This window comes from Amia ocellicauda, chromosome 7 (genome assembly GCF_036373705.1).
Source record: "Amia ocellicauda isolate fAmiCal2 chromosome 7, fAmiCal2.hap1, whole genome shotgun sequence".
Classification (NCBI taxonomy): domain Eukaryota; kingdom Metazoa; phylum Chordata; class Actinopteri; order Amiiformes; family Amiidae; genus Amia; species Amia ocellicauda.
The window spans coordinates 39,926,289-39,945,183 of record NC_089856.1 but is presented as its reverse complement, the minus strand read 5'-3'; the positions used below and the strand labels follow the sequence as shown (position 1 = coordinate 39,945,183).

General features: G+C 43.2%; 2 protein-coding genes and 1 long non-coding RNA gene across 5 annotated transcripts in view; 1 reads left to right on the top strand and 2 right to left on the bottom strand.

Annotated features, from left to right (window-relative positions):
* The window catches only part of wwtr1 (WW domain containing transcription regulator 1), a 42,038-nt gene extending 31,013 nt beyond the window's left edge, over positions 1 to 11,025 (bottom strand). For all 3 annotated transcript variants that reach the window (XM_066709563.1, XM_066709565.1, XM_066709564.1), the window contains exon 1: positions 10,093 to 11,025. In XM_066709563.1, the coding sequence (XP_066565660.1) occupies positions 10,093 to 10,499 (407 nt within the window). In that variant the 5' untranslated portion in view covers positions 10,500 to 11,025. The remainder of the gene's footprint in view (positions 1 to 10,092) is intronic.
* A 227-nt stretch (positions 11,026 to 11,252) lies between these two features.
* LOC136753449 (uncharacterized) lies at positions 11,253 to 13,995 on the top strand. The gene is made up of 3 exons (XR_010817430.1): positions 11,253 to 12,715; positions 12,800 to 12,974; positions 13,211 to 13,995. It is a non-coding gene; the product is annotated as an uncharacterized LOC136753449 (long non-coding RNA).
* A 571-nt stretch (positions 13,996 to 14,566) lies between these two features.
* On the bottom strand, positions 14,567 to 18,649 carry commd2 (COMM domain containing 2). The gene is made up of 5 exons (XM_066709562.1): positions 18,470 to 18,649; positions 17,942 to 18,019; positions 17,752 to 17,834; positions 17,313 to 17,486; positions 14,567 to 15,837 (listed from the first exon to the last, which is right to left on the bottom strand). Exons 1-5 carry the CDS (start codon positions 18,534 to 18,536, stop codon positions 15,640 to 15,642), a joined length of 600 nt encoding a protein of 199 aa, XP_066565659.1. The 5' UTR covers positions 18,537 to 18,649; the 3' UTR covers positions 14,567 to 15,639.
* Between the last annotated feature and the right edge of the window lie 246 nt (positions 18,650 to 18,895).

The window sequence follows — 18,895 nt, the reverse complement described above, 5'->3', positions numbered from 1 at the left end:
ATGAGTAGCTATATAATAATAGTAATAATAATAGACATTAAATTATTAAAAATATATTTAAACAAACCTATGGGAAAACTAACCACACAAAAGCCTTGTAGTTGTCACTTTTGACGTCAAATACAAACACGTTCAGCTTTAAAGGCGATCATGCGATCACAGCGTCTGTTGAGTGACACTACAGTACAGGATATCAGAACAGTGAAGCTTTGGAAGGGGGGAGATTATTTGTTTTTAAGCAAAGTAAGTCATAGCTTCTTCCTGTTATTTTATTTTTTGTTGTTATTCCCTTTGAAGTCTGTGAGTCATGATTATTGTTTCTTCTATACAAAAACCCATAAGCCAGCCACAGAGACCCTTCCAGCCAGTATTCCTGTATCAGAGGAAATTACCAGTTCTCCATATCCTCTAAGACCCATCTCTTTCAACTGATGGGGGGGGGGGACTGGGAGAATAAATGGAAAATGTGGTTTTAACACATAAAGCATGCATCAGCAGCACCATATGAAAACTTTGGCACAGGACTTCCATTTACTGCTGTAAAACTGAGAAATACACTGACAAGAACAAAAGTCTTGTCATTCAAGACCCAGCCAAGACAAACACAGACTGCAGATCCCTGTACAGTGACATAGGATTGATCTGGCAAGTGCCTATAATGTTAATATTTCAATGTACAAGTTGATGTACATTTTAACCGGCACACGAAGACATTACACACATATAATGTATTGTTTGTATGAATCTCTGCTCTGTGAGGAGTAAATTAAATTATATCTTTGCAAGAACGTGTAGGCTAAACTATATCTTGAAAAGGGATAAGCCCAGATTTAAAAAATAAAAAAAAGAACCCAAGATGTATTCCCTCTGCCCCGCATGGATCTTGGTGCCTTGATTTTGACTGTCCACACTACTGAAAGGTTACAGCTGTCTTCCTGTACGGCTGTCTGGTCAAGGTCAGAGTCTGCAAGTGTAGGAGCCGATACCCCAGATGTCCGCCAGCAATCTACTGCTTTATTTAAACTGCATTCAGTACCTCATCATGAAGCACAACTTGAGTGTAGGAGAAATAAAATCTACAAAAAAACAATAATAATTTTAAATGGTATGGGAGAGGTCTTCTGCAATTCTTATTCCAAAGCAAATGTTAAAGTTTAAAAAGGTGCAAATCTGGCAAAACCAAGACCACAAAAACATAGGTAGAGGAGAGATATTTATTTTTTATAACTGGAAAATGATCCAAGGTATTCAAGAATTGGGGAAACATGGAACAACTGCTGTATTGGAGCAGAGCGGCTTTGAGAGTTTTATTTGTATGTGTATTTTTTAGGTTAAATTATTGAATGCTTCCCACTTAGTAGCCATTTTGTTTTCAGTGATCTAGCACTGTTAACATTAAGGTACAATAGTAACTGAGGAATGTATCTGACACACAGAAGACAAAGACAGACTTTGCGGTGAACAAAAGACAGAAGAGCACGCCAGGGCTCTAAATTCAGCCATGGATCTGGCAACCATGTTATTGCTTTTAAAAGGTCATCAAAGGTTAGAAGTCAAACAGGGTCTGGCAGTCACTGTCTAGTGGCCAGTGACCATAAATAACAAACTGTTTCTATGTATTGAATATCTCTCTACTAGGAGGCCCAAGCCAGGGGGACCTAGAAAATTAATACATCAGCTGTTGTGTGGGTGACAGCCCCAGTAGCACAGTCCCGCACCACTTAATTTACTTACTGCTGCTCCAGCACAAAACACAGCCCTCTTGAGGCATACAACCCACTTGTGCCTGATCTCTCTGTACACCATCTTGGTTGCTGACCACTATAACTCTGTCCTGGACTAAAGAAAATGTGGAATTCAATCCAAAACAAAAAGGAGGGTTCTCACAGCCACTGCATGGGAAACAGTGCAGAGAGCTCAGGGATGTGTGGAGAAACAAAATAAAGAAAATAGACTGCATGTAAAACCACACAAAAAAACCATGCAAAATGGGGCAGCACAGTGGTGCGGTGGTTAGTGCTGCTGCCTCACAGCTCCAGGGTCCCGGGCTCGAGTCCTGGCTCGGGGGGCCCCCATCTGTGTGGAGCTTGCATGTTCTCCCCATGTCTGTGTGGGTTTTCTCTGGGCACTCCGGTTTCCTCCCACTGTCCAAAGACATGCAGCTAAATTGCCCTGTGCATCTGTGTGTGTTGCCTAGCAATGGACTGCTGTCCTGTCCTGGGTGTATTCCTGACTTGTACTGGCTTCCCTGCGACCCTCACCAGGATAAGTGGTTTCAAAGATGGATGGATGGAAACATGCAAAATGGTGGTTTTGCAGTATTGATAACCAGGATGGTTATCTGCCATCTCCAGAATTGACTGAAGTGCTCTCTGGCATCAGGCTCTGCTGTATAAACTCAGTTAACACTGGGGCTCCAGGGATCACACACACATAATGCAGTCCAGGGATCCATTAGCCCAGGTTCTCTGGCCCATCACTACTACCACCAGGGTGCTGAAAGCTCTGTGCCTCTAAACTTCCCCACAGTTAAATCCAAATGAACCAGAGGTTTTGCCCAAAAAACATGTATAGTAAGGCATATTTCAATAACATTTAGTTCCAATGAAAATCAGGTTTCTTTGCCATTAGCTTAATTTAATTGAACCTAGGATTCAAGGGGCAGGGCAGGAAGAAGACAGGGCAAGTACAATGAGGCCAGGTAGTTTTAAGTAAATCAGAAGACTGTCTCTAGCATCTCCAGAGCATGTGAAGCTGGAGACAGTGTCAAGGGTCTCATTCTAAATGAACCATCAGTCTTTAAAAGTCATGGAAACAGAGCATCAGGACACCACGTCTGAACTATACATCCAAGTACAAACCCAACAAATAGGAGAGAAAACTATGCAGATCTTAAAAGTAAATAAACACAAAACGTATTCCTGACGAGGACATCATCTTGGTCAAGTAGTTATATTTTGGTGGTTTGTAGAAAAAAAAAAAAAAAAAAAAAAAACACAATTACAAGGGACTCTCAATGGAGGAGTACCCAATTTATCGGACTCATGCAGATACAAACAAGCAGGCTGCACTTGGAGGAGGAGAAGGCTCTCCAAAATGTACAGCACATTCAATGTATTCAGTCCAAATGAATAATAAAAAAAAAAAGAGGCTCGAACCAGGCCACAAACCCCATAGCTTTAAATTCAGCCCACATGATATTTCCTTCAAGTTTAATTGCTTCCATACAATTTATATCTGCAAGTCACGCTAGGCCCTAGAGCACTGAACGCAGCCTCGTTACAAAGGAGCTCTTGTCCTGTAATACCCTCAAATCGGGAGAAGGGAGCTCTGTGAAGGAGGTTGAGCCGAGTGAGTGAAACAAACAGGTTTTCATGCTTTTCCAAGTCACACATCGAGCAGGAAGTGATCCAGGGCTGGCCACAGGCTCTTCCTCCAAGAGACTGCGGTGCTTGAAAATGATAAAGAGTTCACATTCAAGTCCAGGCTGAGACCGAGTGGCTAGCCGTCTTGATAAATACATCTGTTATGGCTGGTTCCACTGCTACGTCAGCACCGTGATTGTGCTATTTACAGCAGAGAGCCAAGCCGATTAGGATTTTTTGTCATATGCATTTAAGAGATCATTGTTGGCAAAGACAGATTTCAGTGTAAACTTCAACACTGCAGAGGTTCACCCATGGAGAAAATTCATTCCAAAACAATCTGTTTCTTTGCTTTTCAATTTTTTTTTTGTATAAATAAGTCATATCTTGGGCTTTTTAAAGTACAAACAAATGTACATTTTAAGTGTATAGCTTTGAGCTCCTCATATGGCAGTTTTTAGTTTGCAAAGCACTGGTAGTTCTAGTGGCCCCATATATTAGCTTTATCTTAGAGACTTTTTGGTAAGCTTTGGTTTGGAAGGTAGGCATGGTTCAGGTTGCCACAACTATTCTGTTACTGACATGGGAGGGCTGAAGTGGACACCTGCCAACAGCATAAAAGGCTGCGGGGAGCCGCAGTTCATTTCACAAGGTCAAAGGCGTCGTATCCCACCTGTGTCACTGCATAGCACGTTTCACAAGGCAGGCTTGAAGTCAATTCTCTAAATCTGCGTGACCAAATATGAAAGGTTTCCTCTCTTGGAAAGCCCTGGAAAGCCCAGCTGACTGCACTCTGGGCTCAAGTGACCCTGGAACCAGTCAAAGCCATGCTCGCATTTCCTGCTCTGCTCAGTGTCTGGGGAGCTCCGACCTTGTTGGGTCAAAGACCAAAGCTAAGACGGAAGCTGGCTTTATAGTGATCAGTGCAACTTCAGGCTATAAAATACAATACAAAAAATAGAAAAAATAAAATACTCCAATAATTGCAATACCTAGAGTTGGGAGTCAATTCCCATTGTCTTCTGGGGAATTGAAAGGAAAAAATGTCTGCTATGAAATTGGAACAGGAATTTGCTATGTTGAAATGGATGGGAACTGGGAATAGAACTGAAGGATCTGAACCCAACTCTGCCAAGAATCCCCCCCAGAAACAGCACCATTCCTAGATTTGAAGGAGTATCGCATTGTTTAACATTATCTCTGCTGCTAACACCTAACATTCAATAGATTTTAAAATGTAAGCGGAGAGCAAACATTGCAAACAATGATGTCAGTGTGGTGTATTGATCACGTTTCCTGGTACAGTATGATCCAGAATCAGTTTGCACAGGACTGCAGAGACACAATTGGGAGTTGCTGGATTTTTTATATTCTCTTCTTTACTCCTACATAAAGGCTTTAGAAAATCAGGTGTGTGCAAAGAAACTTTATGTAAACAACGTTCTGTAACTGTAGTCATGAAACATAAATCACACACCTACAGCTGCACAGGTAGTGGAGTGAAAACCAAACTTGCAGGCTCTGCTAGTAAAGTGAAGTAGAGAAAAAAAAAGCTATTGAAACCAAGAGTTCATGACTGGGGGGAGGAGGAGGGGGGTGATGGTTTACATAAGGAAGGGGGGAAATAAAACTGAACCAAACAACTACAAGAGCAGATTTCATTGAATTACTGACCTGTGAAATGGAAAGCAGTGGGTCTCAGACAATGGGAGTAAGAAGACAACGTTCCCGGGGGGGGGGGGGGGTAAAATTCTCAAACACAATGTGACGGTGTTTTACATGATGTTTAAGACTGCATAACTGTAACATGGATGTTTGTGCGCAACAAAAACAAATATCTAGGGAGTGTAGTTTCTGTGGCGTGTCTATGCTGTGCGTTGAGGAGCAGCAGTCTGTGTGGGGAGCTGACCGAGCCGTGTATAGTGCAATGGGCACTGTAGAACAGCGCTGCAGAACATTTCTGGAGGTTTATTACTTGCTTCTATTATCGTGGTGCCGCGCTGCCGTCAGTCCCTACGTGCCTTAACACGCTCTCAAGGGCTCTGCGCACAATGAGCTTTCCTCCAGCTCGCTAAATGCTGAAAGTTGACCTTTTCCTGGGTTTGCATCAATCATTACGTTTTCCAGACCTAAAGGCCAGCAAGAACAATGACACCCACTCCCCCTTTTCTCACTGCGGGGGGAGGAGGGAGACTTCATGAAACACACTATTATTATTTGAGGCTGGATTAAAAAGGGATGCACTGACAATGCCAGGTAGTATTCCCTACCTGCAGACACTGCCAGCCAAGCTGTGGTGTAAAGGGTGTTTGGGCTTCACAGGAAATCAAGTCACAGATGCAGAAAGCCGTCATGACAAGTTAACCCAGGGAATGTTGGTAAGGCAAGCTTCCGCAGATTTCATAAAGATGTGCTGCAACAACCTAAGGCTGGATACAGCAAGGGGACAACACAGTCCCCAGAGCACAAGCATTGTGCGTCTTTACATTGTTTCAACTGGCACAAAGGGGTCAATATAATTTTGAGCACTTATTTTTTTCCTCCATGGTCTTTTCCACTTAACTTTGTTTTTATTTGATTTAAATACTCTGTGGGATAAAAAAAAAGGGAAAAAGGAACTCAAAAAATGTTCCATTTTCCATTCAGCCATTTCCATGCTTTCCTTGCCGACATTTGAAACAGACGATTCCTGAAAAGTCACTGTTGAAAGTGCTATTACAAACGTGTGCTCTCCTGAATAGGGTATTGTTATCGCAAAACAATCAGTAGGAAAAGACAGAAAACCTTCTCCTTTTTATTGTTTTGGGCTCCTAAACCTCAAATTGAATTAGAAAATGTTTCCATGAGGTACCACAGTCAGAATTAGGCAGACACTGAGCAGTGAGAGGCAGGAAAACACTGAAGACAATTTACTTAAAATCAATGCATGCATGATTTGTGTTGAAAGTGAAAATAAGACAGCAGAAAATGAATAAGAAAGGAAATTTACTTGACAACAGAGATTGAAACTGAAATATATTGATTAACAAAGCCTGAGAGGACTTTATTTCCATTATATGTGCAGCCAACGTGAAAGCTGAACCAGAACCTCTGACACACGCGAAAAAGACACTCTGCCTCCAGAAAAGATGCTGCTCAGAGTTTCAACACAGCAGACTCTGGCGTTTCGTGTCAAGGAGATTCCCGAGCTTGTTATTCTTCACCAGTCAAGCAAGCGAGTCAGCAGTTAAGAGGGAGGCAGGAGCCTTTGGAGGCTGTTGGGTGAACTCCCTCAGCTCTCTGAGTCAGCAAAAGGGAATTGGTAGCCACCTGCTAGGAGAAGCCAAGGCTGTAAATACAGATGTACAATATGTATTGTGATCTGGATTGCGAAATGTATTGTATTATGTCTGCTGTTTATACTATAAGCATGCCTTGTGTGATTCTGTGCAGAGAAAATGCACCTAATTATTTTTTGTTTTGGCTGCCATGAATGGTAGCCTTGATCACGTCTTGGGGGACATTAAAAAAAAAAAAAAAAAAAAGGCCTTGTGTGAATCGGTGAGAGCCAAGCGTTTCCCTGCACTGGCAGTCTTACAAAGAAAGGCAAACGGAGAACCACAGACTACCTACTCTCCACACACATTTTGGCCCGACAGGTTTATTCCTTTCAATTTAATTTGTGTAGCTAGGGTTCTGCTCAGCTGCTCACCACACATCTTTATTTTCTGACTGATCATAACTCTCACCAGAAAGCATGGATCTGTTAAGTTATCAAACGTGAAAGAGGTACTGCAGAACTAGGGAGACTCCTTGGCCGATTAAAAAAAAAAAAAAAAAAAAAAACAATTACCCAGACAGTCAGACTTTGTTTTCCTGGATGCTTAATTACAGGGTGGGGTATGCTTTGGTTTAGCTTTGTTTCTTGTGTTGCCAGCCCCGGCACCCTAAACAGGAGCCAACACGTTCAAATGTAATGTATGCGACGAACAAACGCAACCAGAACCTGTGCAGACAGCCCGGAGTCATTCCCATCCTACAAAGGCACAAGCCATAGACTAAGTAGAGCCCAGTCAATACCAGAACAGACCAGGATGCATTTGCATTATATTATAATGATTACATAGCTTTCCAATTAAATGTCATAAGTAATGGTCAAAGTAAGCTTTTTATGAGGTCCCTGTTGTGCCGTGACAAAGCAGCTTTACAGTCAATATTGAGAACCAAGCACATCACAGAACAGTCGCCTCATCTGGGGTTTCTAAATAAATTCTAGAGACTGAAAACCCTGTAACTAACAGCTTATGAATATGAATGTATTTAGATTAATTTTACTTTGGTTAGTTTGTTTAAACCTGATCCCTGGCTGTACCTTCTACTCTGCTCTGCTCTCTACTGTAGTTTTTCCCCTACTGTGCCCTGCAGCAACATGGCTTTTCTAAGGTGCTTTCAGATGCTGCTTGCCACTAAAAGGCTCTTCTGATGAAACAAACAAACTAACAACAACAAAAGCCATCAGTGGTGGTTAGGAGCCCCAGCCAGAATGACTGACTTGGCAGGGATTAAGGAGGAGGGGGCTGGGGCTGGGGCCTGGGGCTGATATTCCCATATTGCTCCACAGTAACCCCTAAATCAGCAGGCAGCCACAGAGGCCACACAGAGACCACTGGGCCTAAACTCTGTTCTCGTGGGTTCTGTGGCTCCCCTGAAATCAGCTGACCACTATAGCACCACTGGTTGAAATCTGAATTTGGTCAGTGAACAGTAAACCAGGAGAGCAGCCCTCAAACTTATGGCCTGGTGTCTGTGGCACTTAGCTACTAAGAAGGAATTCACAATAGAAATTACGGGAAAAAAAAAAAAAAAAAAAAAAAAAAAAAAAAACCTGCTTCCATGAAAATATTAAAACAGAAAAATGTGTCCGTTTCTTTTTTTTCCCCAGTGCGATTTCTTTCAGAGTATTTTTGATATCCTGGATTGTTTTCTTTCTGGACATCCTGGACATTTTTCTTTCGTAAAAGTTGCGGAGGGCAGGCTCAGACAGATATGCCGGGCCGTCCTCAGTCCCAACAGAAACCAGCAATGGCTCTCGGTGTGAAAGGCTGTCAGCTCTGTGTGCTCTTGCCACATTGCAGCATCACCGAAGATCCACACCCAGCTATGCTCCTCGTCTATTTCCTGATGTGCAAGACTACACACACCTTCAGAACATCTGATCTGCCTTCCCTAAACAAACAGTGAAGAGCTTCTTCTCCTGCACCATTCATGTACAGTACATTGTTTGATTATGTGTTAACTGATTATCAATGATCTAATTAATGTGCCTGCAGCTCAGTGGGGGAGACCGTATGAGGATTTTGCAAGTTGCAATGATTAGGGAAAGAAAAAATCATCACTTTTCATCCCTGCATTAAAAACGTCCTCAGGGAAAAGTGTGACTATGTGTTAATTTGAATCCAGCCAGAACAACCACCAAACCGAACATAACATACATGGATATTAACTTAAAACTTGATTTATACTTTAAATAAATACTGTATACATGGGTTTTAGAGTTGTTGATCACATGATATAGCCTACCAAAACTGATCTGAATCACTGAGGGGTTGGAATAATAGGAATTAAGACAGGATACAGATGTGCCACAATGAAAGCTCACAAGTAACCAAGCCAAAACACTCAATAATTGCACTCACTATAGCATTCAGATGCACTGAAGCAAAACCAAGCAACCCAAAGGTGATAAAGATATTTTATAAAACCTGTGAGTCTATGGGTGATTGTATTGTACACTTCTAACTACTGTATATTTAACTATTCAGTTGAATTCAGAGCTTCTCTTAAGTTTGCTCATGGCTGCTTTTCTGCTTTCATCTATTTTTATCCCCAGGGCATTAACTGTTAGAAGTATTTACTAACCTTTCCTACGCAGGAGCATTTATGACAGATTGTCTTGAGAGAGACAAAGTCCAATCAGAGAATAGGGGCTTGCGAGTGATTCTTGCATTAAGAGGAAAACAGGACGAGTTTGGCTTGTCGGAGGTTAACAAAGACACAATAACAAAGTACTCCATCAAACTGTTAATTCGCAGCAGGCAGGGGTCGACCATTGTGCAAACTTTTCGGAGAGTTTTTAGATGGCTTCAAATCCAGGCATGGGTTTAACCATCTATCAGTCTGGGATCCTAAAGGTCACTCACCTGAAAAGACTATTTGAAAGCCAATGTGCGTATTTATGATTTATTTATGCGTGAGATTAAGTGCTATGTTGGTGTGATTAAGATGCACAAAACAACAAAAAAGTAATTTTACAGTGCTACCAGTGGGGGGTTACCAGGAATTAAATGGTCAATTTAAGCTAGTAAATAAAGAAAAAGTCGGACTCCACTATCTCCACCTATTGCATTATTATTCCATTGCATGGCAGACATACACAAAAATGCACATTTAAAACATCACCTAAAGATTATGATCAAGCTAACTTAAGTTTGAAGGGCTAAACTTGCTTTTCTAGCTGTTTATACGATAAGGCTGCAGTTTGCATAGTTGCGCGTCGTTACTGTATGGGAATGCGTGGGCCAGTCACTCCTAGCACTGGCATATTCAAATACCTTTACATTCATATTTACACTCACAGCTCATTTTAAAACTTTATAGCCCATCTCAGGGAACTAGTTTCGTACGTCTATGGGTATTTCAAGTGGAAAAAAAAAATACAAAAACTTTTTAAAAGTGTCAGCTCACTTACTTTAAGAAGTACCTCTGACCGGTGGAGGTGAAGGACATCTCCCACCCCGGCGGCAGGGGCAGCTCGTCGGCCACATCGAAGGACTGCTGCCGGAGGTGAGCGTGGTGCGCCGGGCTGGGGGTCGCGCCGGCCCCCGTCCCCAGCTGCAGCGAGGCCGGGGAGGAATGCGAGCGGACGTGCTGAACTGTCAGTCGGGGCGGGTGGCTCCCGGAGTCGGTGCTGGACTGCCGGGAGTGCGAGCCCGAGTCCGGCTCCTTGAAGAAAGACTCGGGAAGGAGCTTCTTCCTCCAGGAGCTGGGCTTGGGGTTCATCACCGAGTTGAACAGAGCCTCCAGGTCCGTGTCCAGGTCCTGGGCGACGTGGATCACCGGCTGCCTGGGTAAAGGCTGAAGCGGGTTGTTACTCATCTTCTCAGGAAAAGTAAGTTGCAAGGACTCGAAAGGGGGATCAGCGAGTCCTCAGCCTTCAGAAGTTCAGTCGTGGACGTTTTCGGTTTGGTTTACTCGGTTATATCCTTCACATAAGTTATAGCCTAGTCCTAAACAGTAGCACTTATTGTTTATGTCAGACACTTCAACTGGTGTCCCCCTAACCGGGAAAAAGTTTTTAAACGAGCGCCTGCCCCTCCTGACACTGCCCCGACCGCCGTCCCGACTGAACTTTGTCAACCCAACTTTTCTCCGGGGTCTGAGTCAGCACCGCCTCATGAATTATTCATGAGGGCCGCGGAGGCGCAACTGGGTTCCCAAAGAGCCGGTTTGCGCCGAGCATCCACGCCGGCCAAACTGCGCAAGAAACGGCACGACTTCCACACGGGTCGGGCCAAGGCCTGGGCAAAACATCAAACTTCACTCGTCAACACGAAAAAGTTGTGTGTGTGTGTGTGTGTGTGTGTGTGTTTTAAAGTCTCTCTCCATAAATCACAGCTGTCAACTCACGGCGCATTGACACCAGCAGACTGCGTGCGAGTTGGTCTGCGAAAGCGCTGGTTGTGAACTTGTGAACTGCGGGCAGCTCAGGATGTGTAAAATATATATCTGTGTATAATTACACACTTCACAGAGAATTGAGTGTTGGTCGTTTTCAATCTTTGCAAAGTGCTGGCTAATTTGACCATATATAGACACGGGATTTGCAGGCCGCGCCCCCGCTTGTCTTGCAGGCGAACTGGGTTTCATAACAGCTGCATCTTCCAATTCCACTGCGAGGTGTTGCTCGGATTGGGCTCATCCTTGTGTTTTGCTAATTCATGATCATATTTCCATTGAAAAGTGTGCCAGGGACACACATGTTCATTATAATCCAGTCAGTTTGTCTTAGAATTGCATGACAATATCTTATTTGTATCTAGTATGTTCGACACCCAGTAGAAGTAGAGATGGGTAAGATCAGAATTCACCAGCAAAAGTGAAAAAAGAGAAGGAAAAAAAAAACATGCTGATCCATGGATAGAAAGACAATGAAAGTCCTTCATCTTTATCAACGCACTTTAAACAAACCACAAGCACACATCTACTGAGTCGATTAGGTCAAATAATATTATCAGTAGTCTGAAGAGAAATACATTAGTGTCAAATTAATATAAGCAAATGTGCCTACTAAAACCTCTTCAGTATTCAAGTTAAAAAATTACAGATTAACCCAGTGGCTGTTTAGGCAGTCCTTGGGTGGTAACTACTGCTTAAATTAGGGAGGGGGTGGCCAGAGTCTCAGCAGGTCAAAGGTCACACTCTCAGTGACACAGGAGTGAGTCAGACCCTGGGATGTGTGTAACATTAACTGCGGAGAGGCAGTGTAACTCCGCAGACCACACTGTCTCACTCACTTTAACAGGTGTCCCCGGCTATTACAGGGGTCACTAGGGACACAGAGCCCACATTTTGTCACTTCAAAGCGGGCAGCCTGGTAGCAGCCAGCCCAGCGCCACCCAAGTTCTCACTTCAGGATCTGCATTGCTGCTCGTCTGCTGGGGCGGGACCAGTTCACACAGCACCTTCTGTGTCTGGTCAGCAGGGCGTACCAGAGATGACTGCAAGTGGAAAAGGCACAGAAATGTCTGCTGGGTTCACGACTTTGAATGTTTTTGTTGATAAAATGTGATTTGCGAAAAACAATTCCCCTTTTTATCATCATGGTCGTTCATGGCTCTATGAAGATCCTTTTCATTTGACAATAGGGGACGCCTTATATATAAATGTCTTTAAATTGCTCTTTGCCATGCTTGTCAGAAATGTAGAGCATCTGAGTCACAGACTTCATTGAGCATATAGGAAAAGAGACGTTAATGAAAATTGAAATGGACTTCAAACGTGAGAGCAGCTGTGTGCAGTAATCTCAGTGCGGGACTGTCGCGTGCAGCTTGGTAAGCTGAGCTCCTTCATAATCAAAACCAAAAACCAAACAATGCAACAACAGGCTATCATATGGGGTTTGGGATTGGCGTGGAGTGGCTCCTCACTTGAGGGTCTCTCTTATGTCTCATGTCTCGGAGGGAATGGTGTGAATTCTCCATGAAAGAAAATATATTCACAATTATTGAAAGACATCTGTTAAGGAATCTGAATCTCCTTAAATCAGGAACACTGCTAGAAAAAGAAAAAGAACAGTTCCATCCTCCTCAAAGGTAAGCAGATTGTGATTAATTTTGTTTGAAAATGTGTTTTTCATTGAGTTACAAAAGAAGACTAATTGTAATTTACATCGGCAGTTTACATCATTCTCCGTTAGATGACCATCCCTACAAAAATCACTACGATGGGCGTATTTGGCCGTCAGTCCTGCTGTCCAGAATCCAGTGAATTCCATTACTGTCGTGGAGTGGACACATCAAACACATCTAACGAACATGAGAACTGGAATCTCCCCCGGTCTGGAGTCTGGAGGTACACTCAGTGCTCTCACATTGTCAGTGGTCTCATTTCTCACGGTAATATCTTTGACCTCTGTAGACACATGGTTCCCCAAAAGAGGTCAAACCTGTGAGGGGAGTTCACTTGCCATAGAGACCATCTGTGGGAAAGAACAGTTTGCTTTGGCATAAATGGAACCAAGTGCTTTAATTTGAATGTGTTGAAAGGTAAAAACCTCTTACACGGCAACTTTTCTGCGTTGTCTTTAGACTGACCCAGAGGACACAGCTATCCCAGCCTACCAGCCTCCCAGTAGCACACTCAGGAAATTCCCAGCACAGACCGGGTGGCTGGGAGAGCTGCTGAGGCAGGCAGGGAGTCCTACAAGGAGAGGCACGGTCAGCAGATTCTCCTGGTACTTCAGGAATCACCTACTGAATGTCCCACAGCAGCAGAGAACCAGAACGCACCACACTCAAGACTGCGATGGGCAATCAGGCATCTGTGGGAACCAGATCTAGATAGCTCTCTTGCTTTCCTTTTCTTTGTTGCCTGTAGTTGCTTTCCATTTATTTATTTTACCGGGAAGTTTACTTGTTTATAGGCAGGGGCAGGTTCTGGCTCAGCACACAAACAATGCAAAAGTACAGTCATCTCAATAGAGCGTGTGGGGTTCGTAGCTGCTGTATTCGGTGTCTCTGAATGGTGTAGTCACATCTCACAGCCATGTTGTGTGGCACCAATATCAGCACCAGCTCCACTGATGACACCTCCCACAAACTCTCCAGCCCAGACCGGCCCTTGGACCCAGCCCTTCTGCTCCTCCCTCCCTCCCCTGCCCTGCAAATGCTGCCTACCCCCAGCATGGCAATGCTCCTGTGTGCGTTACACTCCAGTGGCTGCGTGTTCACCATCGCTTCCTGCATTATGTAACCCCCGGCACTGCACTCTTAAACTTTTGGACTTTGTTTTACACGCCAACTATCCAAGATTGTTTTTTTATTGTATTTGTAATGCATCTTATTGTAATATAATAAACTTTCCTGTAAATCAAGACTTGGTTAAGAAAAAAAAATAATTAAAATGAAGATGTGCTAGGTCTCCACAAATGCTCATCAAATGTCCCCATGTTAACATCAATCCATTTGAAAACTCTAGCTGCCCCTTCTCACAGCATTAGAAGACCATCCTTTGAAACTAACCTGGGGCTCTTTAACATTGTCATTGAAAGTAGAAGGAGCAGCCCCCTACTGATGATTATTTACTGTAGGAATATACCTCACAATGAGAGCACCTGAGACAGGGTGACAATAATGAAGGTGTAGAAACTCTGCCCTCTGGTGCTCATTGTGTGGAATCACATCTGCTCTGCACATTCCTAGAACTAGAGCTCGGAAAGCCAGGGGACAGTACCCAGAGATCAGTGAGGCAACAGACACCAGAAACAAACAGACCTGATCATTTGTGTTGTCATTGTATTTGAAGAATCTAGCCTTGGCTTTTTGTACAAATGTGTTCTCATCTAGGTTAAGCCCAAGTCCAACTAGCAATTGTTTAGACCAACATCAGAGAGGGAAAAATGAAGAGAGGAAGACACACAGAATAAGAAATCTGGACACCACTGATGGTTGGAAGTTATTTTCACTTTATATAAATAGAAAAATTAACAGTACAGTCAAGTCATTCATTTTTTCCCACCAAAAACAAACCAAAGACAAGCTCAGGTTACTAGGATATCTTACATTTTCTCCTCACTCCTCTGTGTAAGGCGAATAAAAGGCTTGAAAAAGCCGATGGAGAGAGAAGAATAGATCTACGTGGCAAACTTCAGCTGTCCTTCTCCCTCTCTCATGGTCATTCTGAGAAAAACATCCTCCAGCAAGGTCACTCCTTCGTCAGACCAGGAAACCAAAACCGTAACCGTTTTACAACTCCCGTACATTCACACAGAACGCACGTATCGCAAAGATGTATTAAAGAAGGGATTGTTACTAGAGATGAATGTAAGAAACATTAAGTCTGTGCCATCAGCTGTAGTAGGGACCATGTAGCCTGCTGACTGCAGACTGACAACCTGCACCTCGAACATAGTAACCAGAGACATCACTTTCTGGCCTCACATATCAGTCCTGCACATCAGTGGCACTAGAGATTTTTATTCGCTCCCAAACAGGAAACATTACCAAGACGGTGGGGCCGATTCCCCCGCATCATCACTCTTCTCCAAACCATCAAAAAGAGTCCGCCTCCTGGTCCGATTTAACTGGCTCCTGGCAGCGAAAGGAAATGTGCACCATACATTTGGACAAATTGGTCCTGTGGAAAGTAAGCACTAAATAGTCTCTACTTCCTCTGGTCGTTTCAATGTGTCACACAGATGAAAGGGTGTTAGAACACTGATTTAAAGATCAGGGGAAAGCAGATGGGTCGCTACTGTGAGATATATGTACAATACACAGTCTATAAGAGAATAAGTATTTTTATAATTTGCCATGGCCTAACTTTAAGTCCAACTTGATGGCAAATACCATATTTAGGTGGCATGAAACATTGCTATGCAAGCCAATACTTTTAACCTTGTCAAGCTGAACTTTGACATCAGTATTTTTTTTTTTTATGAATCCTGATTATTAACAAAACATAAAAAACAGAAGAAAAGCAAGACCGCCAGATGAGATGCAGCGGGAGCCCTGGCGTCCTATTTGATGTTGCGTACGATCCTTCGGCAGTGTGTGGTCTTCATCTCCCCCAGCGCCTGCTCCAGCTCCTGGATGAGGTGCAGCAGGGTGGCGGGGTCTGTCTGCAGCACGCGGGCACTCCTCTCCCCCCGGGCATCCAGGTGCAGCTTGAAGGTCACCGCCGGCTTCACCTGCTGCCTCAGAGCACGGCTGGCCAGCTGACACGCGCACAGAGACACACAAGCATGAGAGAGGCCGACCCTAAAGCTTTACACGCAACCACACTTCACATGTTTCCCACGGTCACTGCCCAGCTGACAGACAAGACTGTCATCCTGCCCTGCATTATAACTAACGCATCCATTTATTGAAAGGTCTAAGCAGTGTAACTACTCTGAGTAATTCCTTTTTTCTTTTAGTAAATAGTCAGAAATGACAACACAGATAAACAGCTCATATAAAAAAAAGGTTTTAGATTACCGTGGATTAAAACTTTAAGAACTGAAACCGTGCCCTTTGTCAAATCCTCTCCAAAACTGAAATATTATAAATGCAATTCTCTGAACCACCTATCAAATTGTCTTGTCTTGGAGACAAATTCAGTCTATGTTCTGCAAGATAAAGCATAAACAAGACAAACAGAAACTAAACCTCAGGACTGAATCACACTCAAAATGAATTTGTGTTCTGAGCTCTATGGAGTTTCTCCCTGAAATTATGCATAGGCAGGGCGGTCTGGTACTTACTTTCTAACAATGTGAAGCAAAACATTTTATACCCCCCTCCTCCCCCTCATTTACACCCCCCCCTCTGCATTGTGAAATGGGGGGGTGGGGGGATACTTGGTCTGAGCAGGAATATAAAATCTCAGAAAATATTATGAATTATGACATACTCTCGAACCAGACAGTCTACTGATCAAAACAAGACCATCCACGTTTTGGCAGAAGAAACACACACCCGTAGAGAGCTCAACATGTCAAAATGGAACACTGTTTACAGTGTACTAATACAAAACCATTTTACATAATCGGATCTGAACTTCTCTGTGTTTTATAGAACATCAAATAATATATACTGGATTAATCGTTAGGTTTTTCTGAACAAAACTTGCCTATTTGCAAAGAAATCCGATTGAAACTGAGTGATCTGTGAACGTCTGAATGAGACTGGAAAAACTGGAAAGATGGGGGTGTTCTAAAACTTTTGACCGGTAGTGTATGTTGATGATGTCAGGAAATATTATTTTATTGTTTATTGACTCCAGATCGGTAGCATCCTTTGGTTTATAAACATGACTAATATGTCCATTAATAACTAATCGGATTATACACCGCTTGGTTAGGTGTAATTTAGTTCAAATGACACCATTTTAGCTGTACTCAAATTCGATCATTTCCTGATAACCAGTTGTTTGGCTACAGACTGCATTGCCTACAGAGACACCAGTAAGGATAACACATGAATACAAGTTCATGAAAAGAGGTTGAGAAAACCCAGTGCCCTCATAATAACTGAGCTCTTCTTTCATTTATTTATTTATTAACGAGAGTCTGGAAGTCTAATAATTAGATATCTTAAACTGTTTTCAGATCCTAGCAATTTGAGACCCAGGGAGTGAGATTCCAGCATGTCCAAACTGTCTCCTTCTGCCTCTCCTTCCCCCTCCATCTCCCTCCACCCCGGGGCATACCTGCACGTCCAGTCTCCACTCCAGGTTGTGGTACTGTGGCAGCGAAGGGGCCAGCTCCTGCAGGATGTCTCTGATCTCCTTCCTGTTGTCCAGGTAGAGCTGCAGCAGCAGGGCATTGAGCTCCTCCGGGAAGCCCAGCACCAGCACGGAGTCCTGGAAGTCCACCTCGGAGATCTGCAACACAGGGCCCCCATGGCAAGAACTGTGTCATGGTGTTGTCACAGTGCAGCTGTAAACTAGTGGCTTATTATTTTGTGATCCAGCCTGGCAGTATATATTTAGCTGGAAGCATGTTGTGTGTGGTGGTTTTAAGCTATGAGAAAACACAGTGTGAAGGCATCCTCAGTCTTGCAGGGTGTGCAGCACAGGGACACATTGCTCCTCCAGTGTGTTGTGTAAACCTGTCCACTCTCTGACCATAAGGGACCAGCTGACCTACCATCAATCTAGAGCTCTCCGTCAGCAGGTACATGAGCCCGAGGACTCCATGCTGGACACTCTCAACAGGCACATTCAGCTTCCCTGCGGGAGACACACAGACAAGTAAAACAGCTTTCGTAATCGAAATCTAAAGACATAGTAACACTGCCACTGTAATGGCAGTTTTATAATGGTTACTTTTTACTTACTTGCTGCTCCTTCGTAGATTTTGTGGTTTGACCCTTTCTTTAAAAACTCCACAGCAATTCGTCCAAATTCTCCCACAACTGTAAAGCATGAAGATGATGATATTAATATTATTATTAATAATAATAATAATAATAGGAAAGCATGATTAACTTTCCAGTATCCATGTCGTCCCATTTAAAGCTCTAACAGCAAAGGAAGATGACGATTTCTGAGAACCTTCTTATTTAACGATTTATTGTTTTATTTTCCCTCCAGCACTGTTTTGTGTCAATGCACAGAAGCACAGTATTTCCTCTACATGAGGCCACCTGAAGCAATACATTACATTTTTCATAGTAGAAAAAAAAGCAGAACTACACTACAGTTTACAGACAGGAGGATTAACCCATGCACACGAAGTTTTAAAACACATGCAAACGACAGTTATGCATAATTATCTAAAGATTAAAATGCTTTACTTAAATGTGTTCTATGTTATGTATTTTCCTTAATATAACACGAACAGAAAGTTAAAGATATTATTTTACCGGCAGAATCCACCTCTGGCAGGAACCCCAAGTGTTCCTTATGTTCGTCTGACAGAACTAATAGCATCTTGTTTCATTGGCTAAAAACCCCACTATCCGAAAATCTTTCTGGCAAAAGCAATCCTTCACATGTCACTTCACTGGCGCACATCATGTGACCGTGTCGTGTGTTTCCCTCAGCTTCCGCCTGTAACCGGAAATACGAAACCTTACTTCCGGCGAGACGGGCTGACGTCACACGCAAGGCAGCGCTGAACGCAGACTGCGGGGCATAGCTGCAGTCTAGCCCATCTGTAAACTAACAGAATGGAAAAAACATAATTCCATTTAAATGTTATATTACCTAACAACACAGGATTGCAGTTGTTTTAGATAGGATTATTGCTTATCTTGGCCTGTTAAACCATCTCTTTTTATATGAATTAG

Excerpts from the sequence above, each read along its gene's own strand:
- commd2 (XM_066709562.1), bottom strand. The coding sequence starts at position 18,536 with ATGCTATTAGTTCTGTCAGACGAACATAAGGAACACTTGGGGTTCCTG. Across the intron at positions 18,020-18,469 it reads GCCAGAGGTGGATTCTGCCG|TTGTGGGAGAATTTGGACGA; the intron begins GTAAAATAATAT and ends CATGCTTTACAG. Across the intron at positions 15,838-17,312 it reads AGTGGAGACTGGACGTGCAG|CTGGCCAGCCGTGCTCTGAG; the intron begins GTATGCCCCGGG and ends TGCGCGTGTCAG.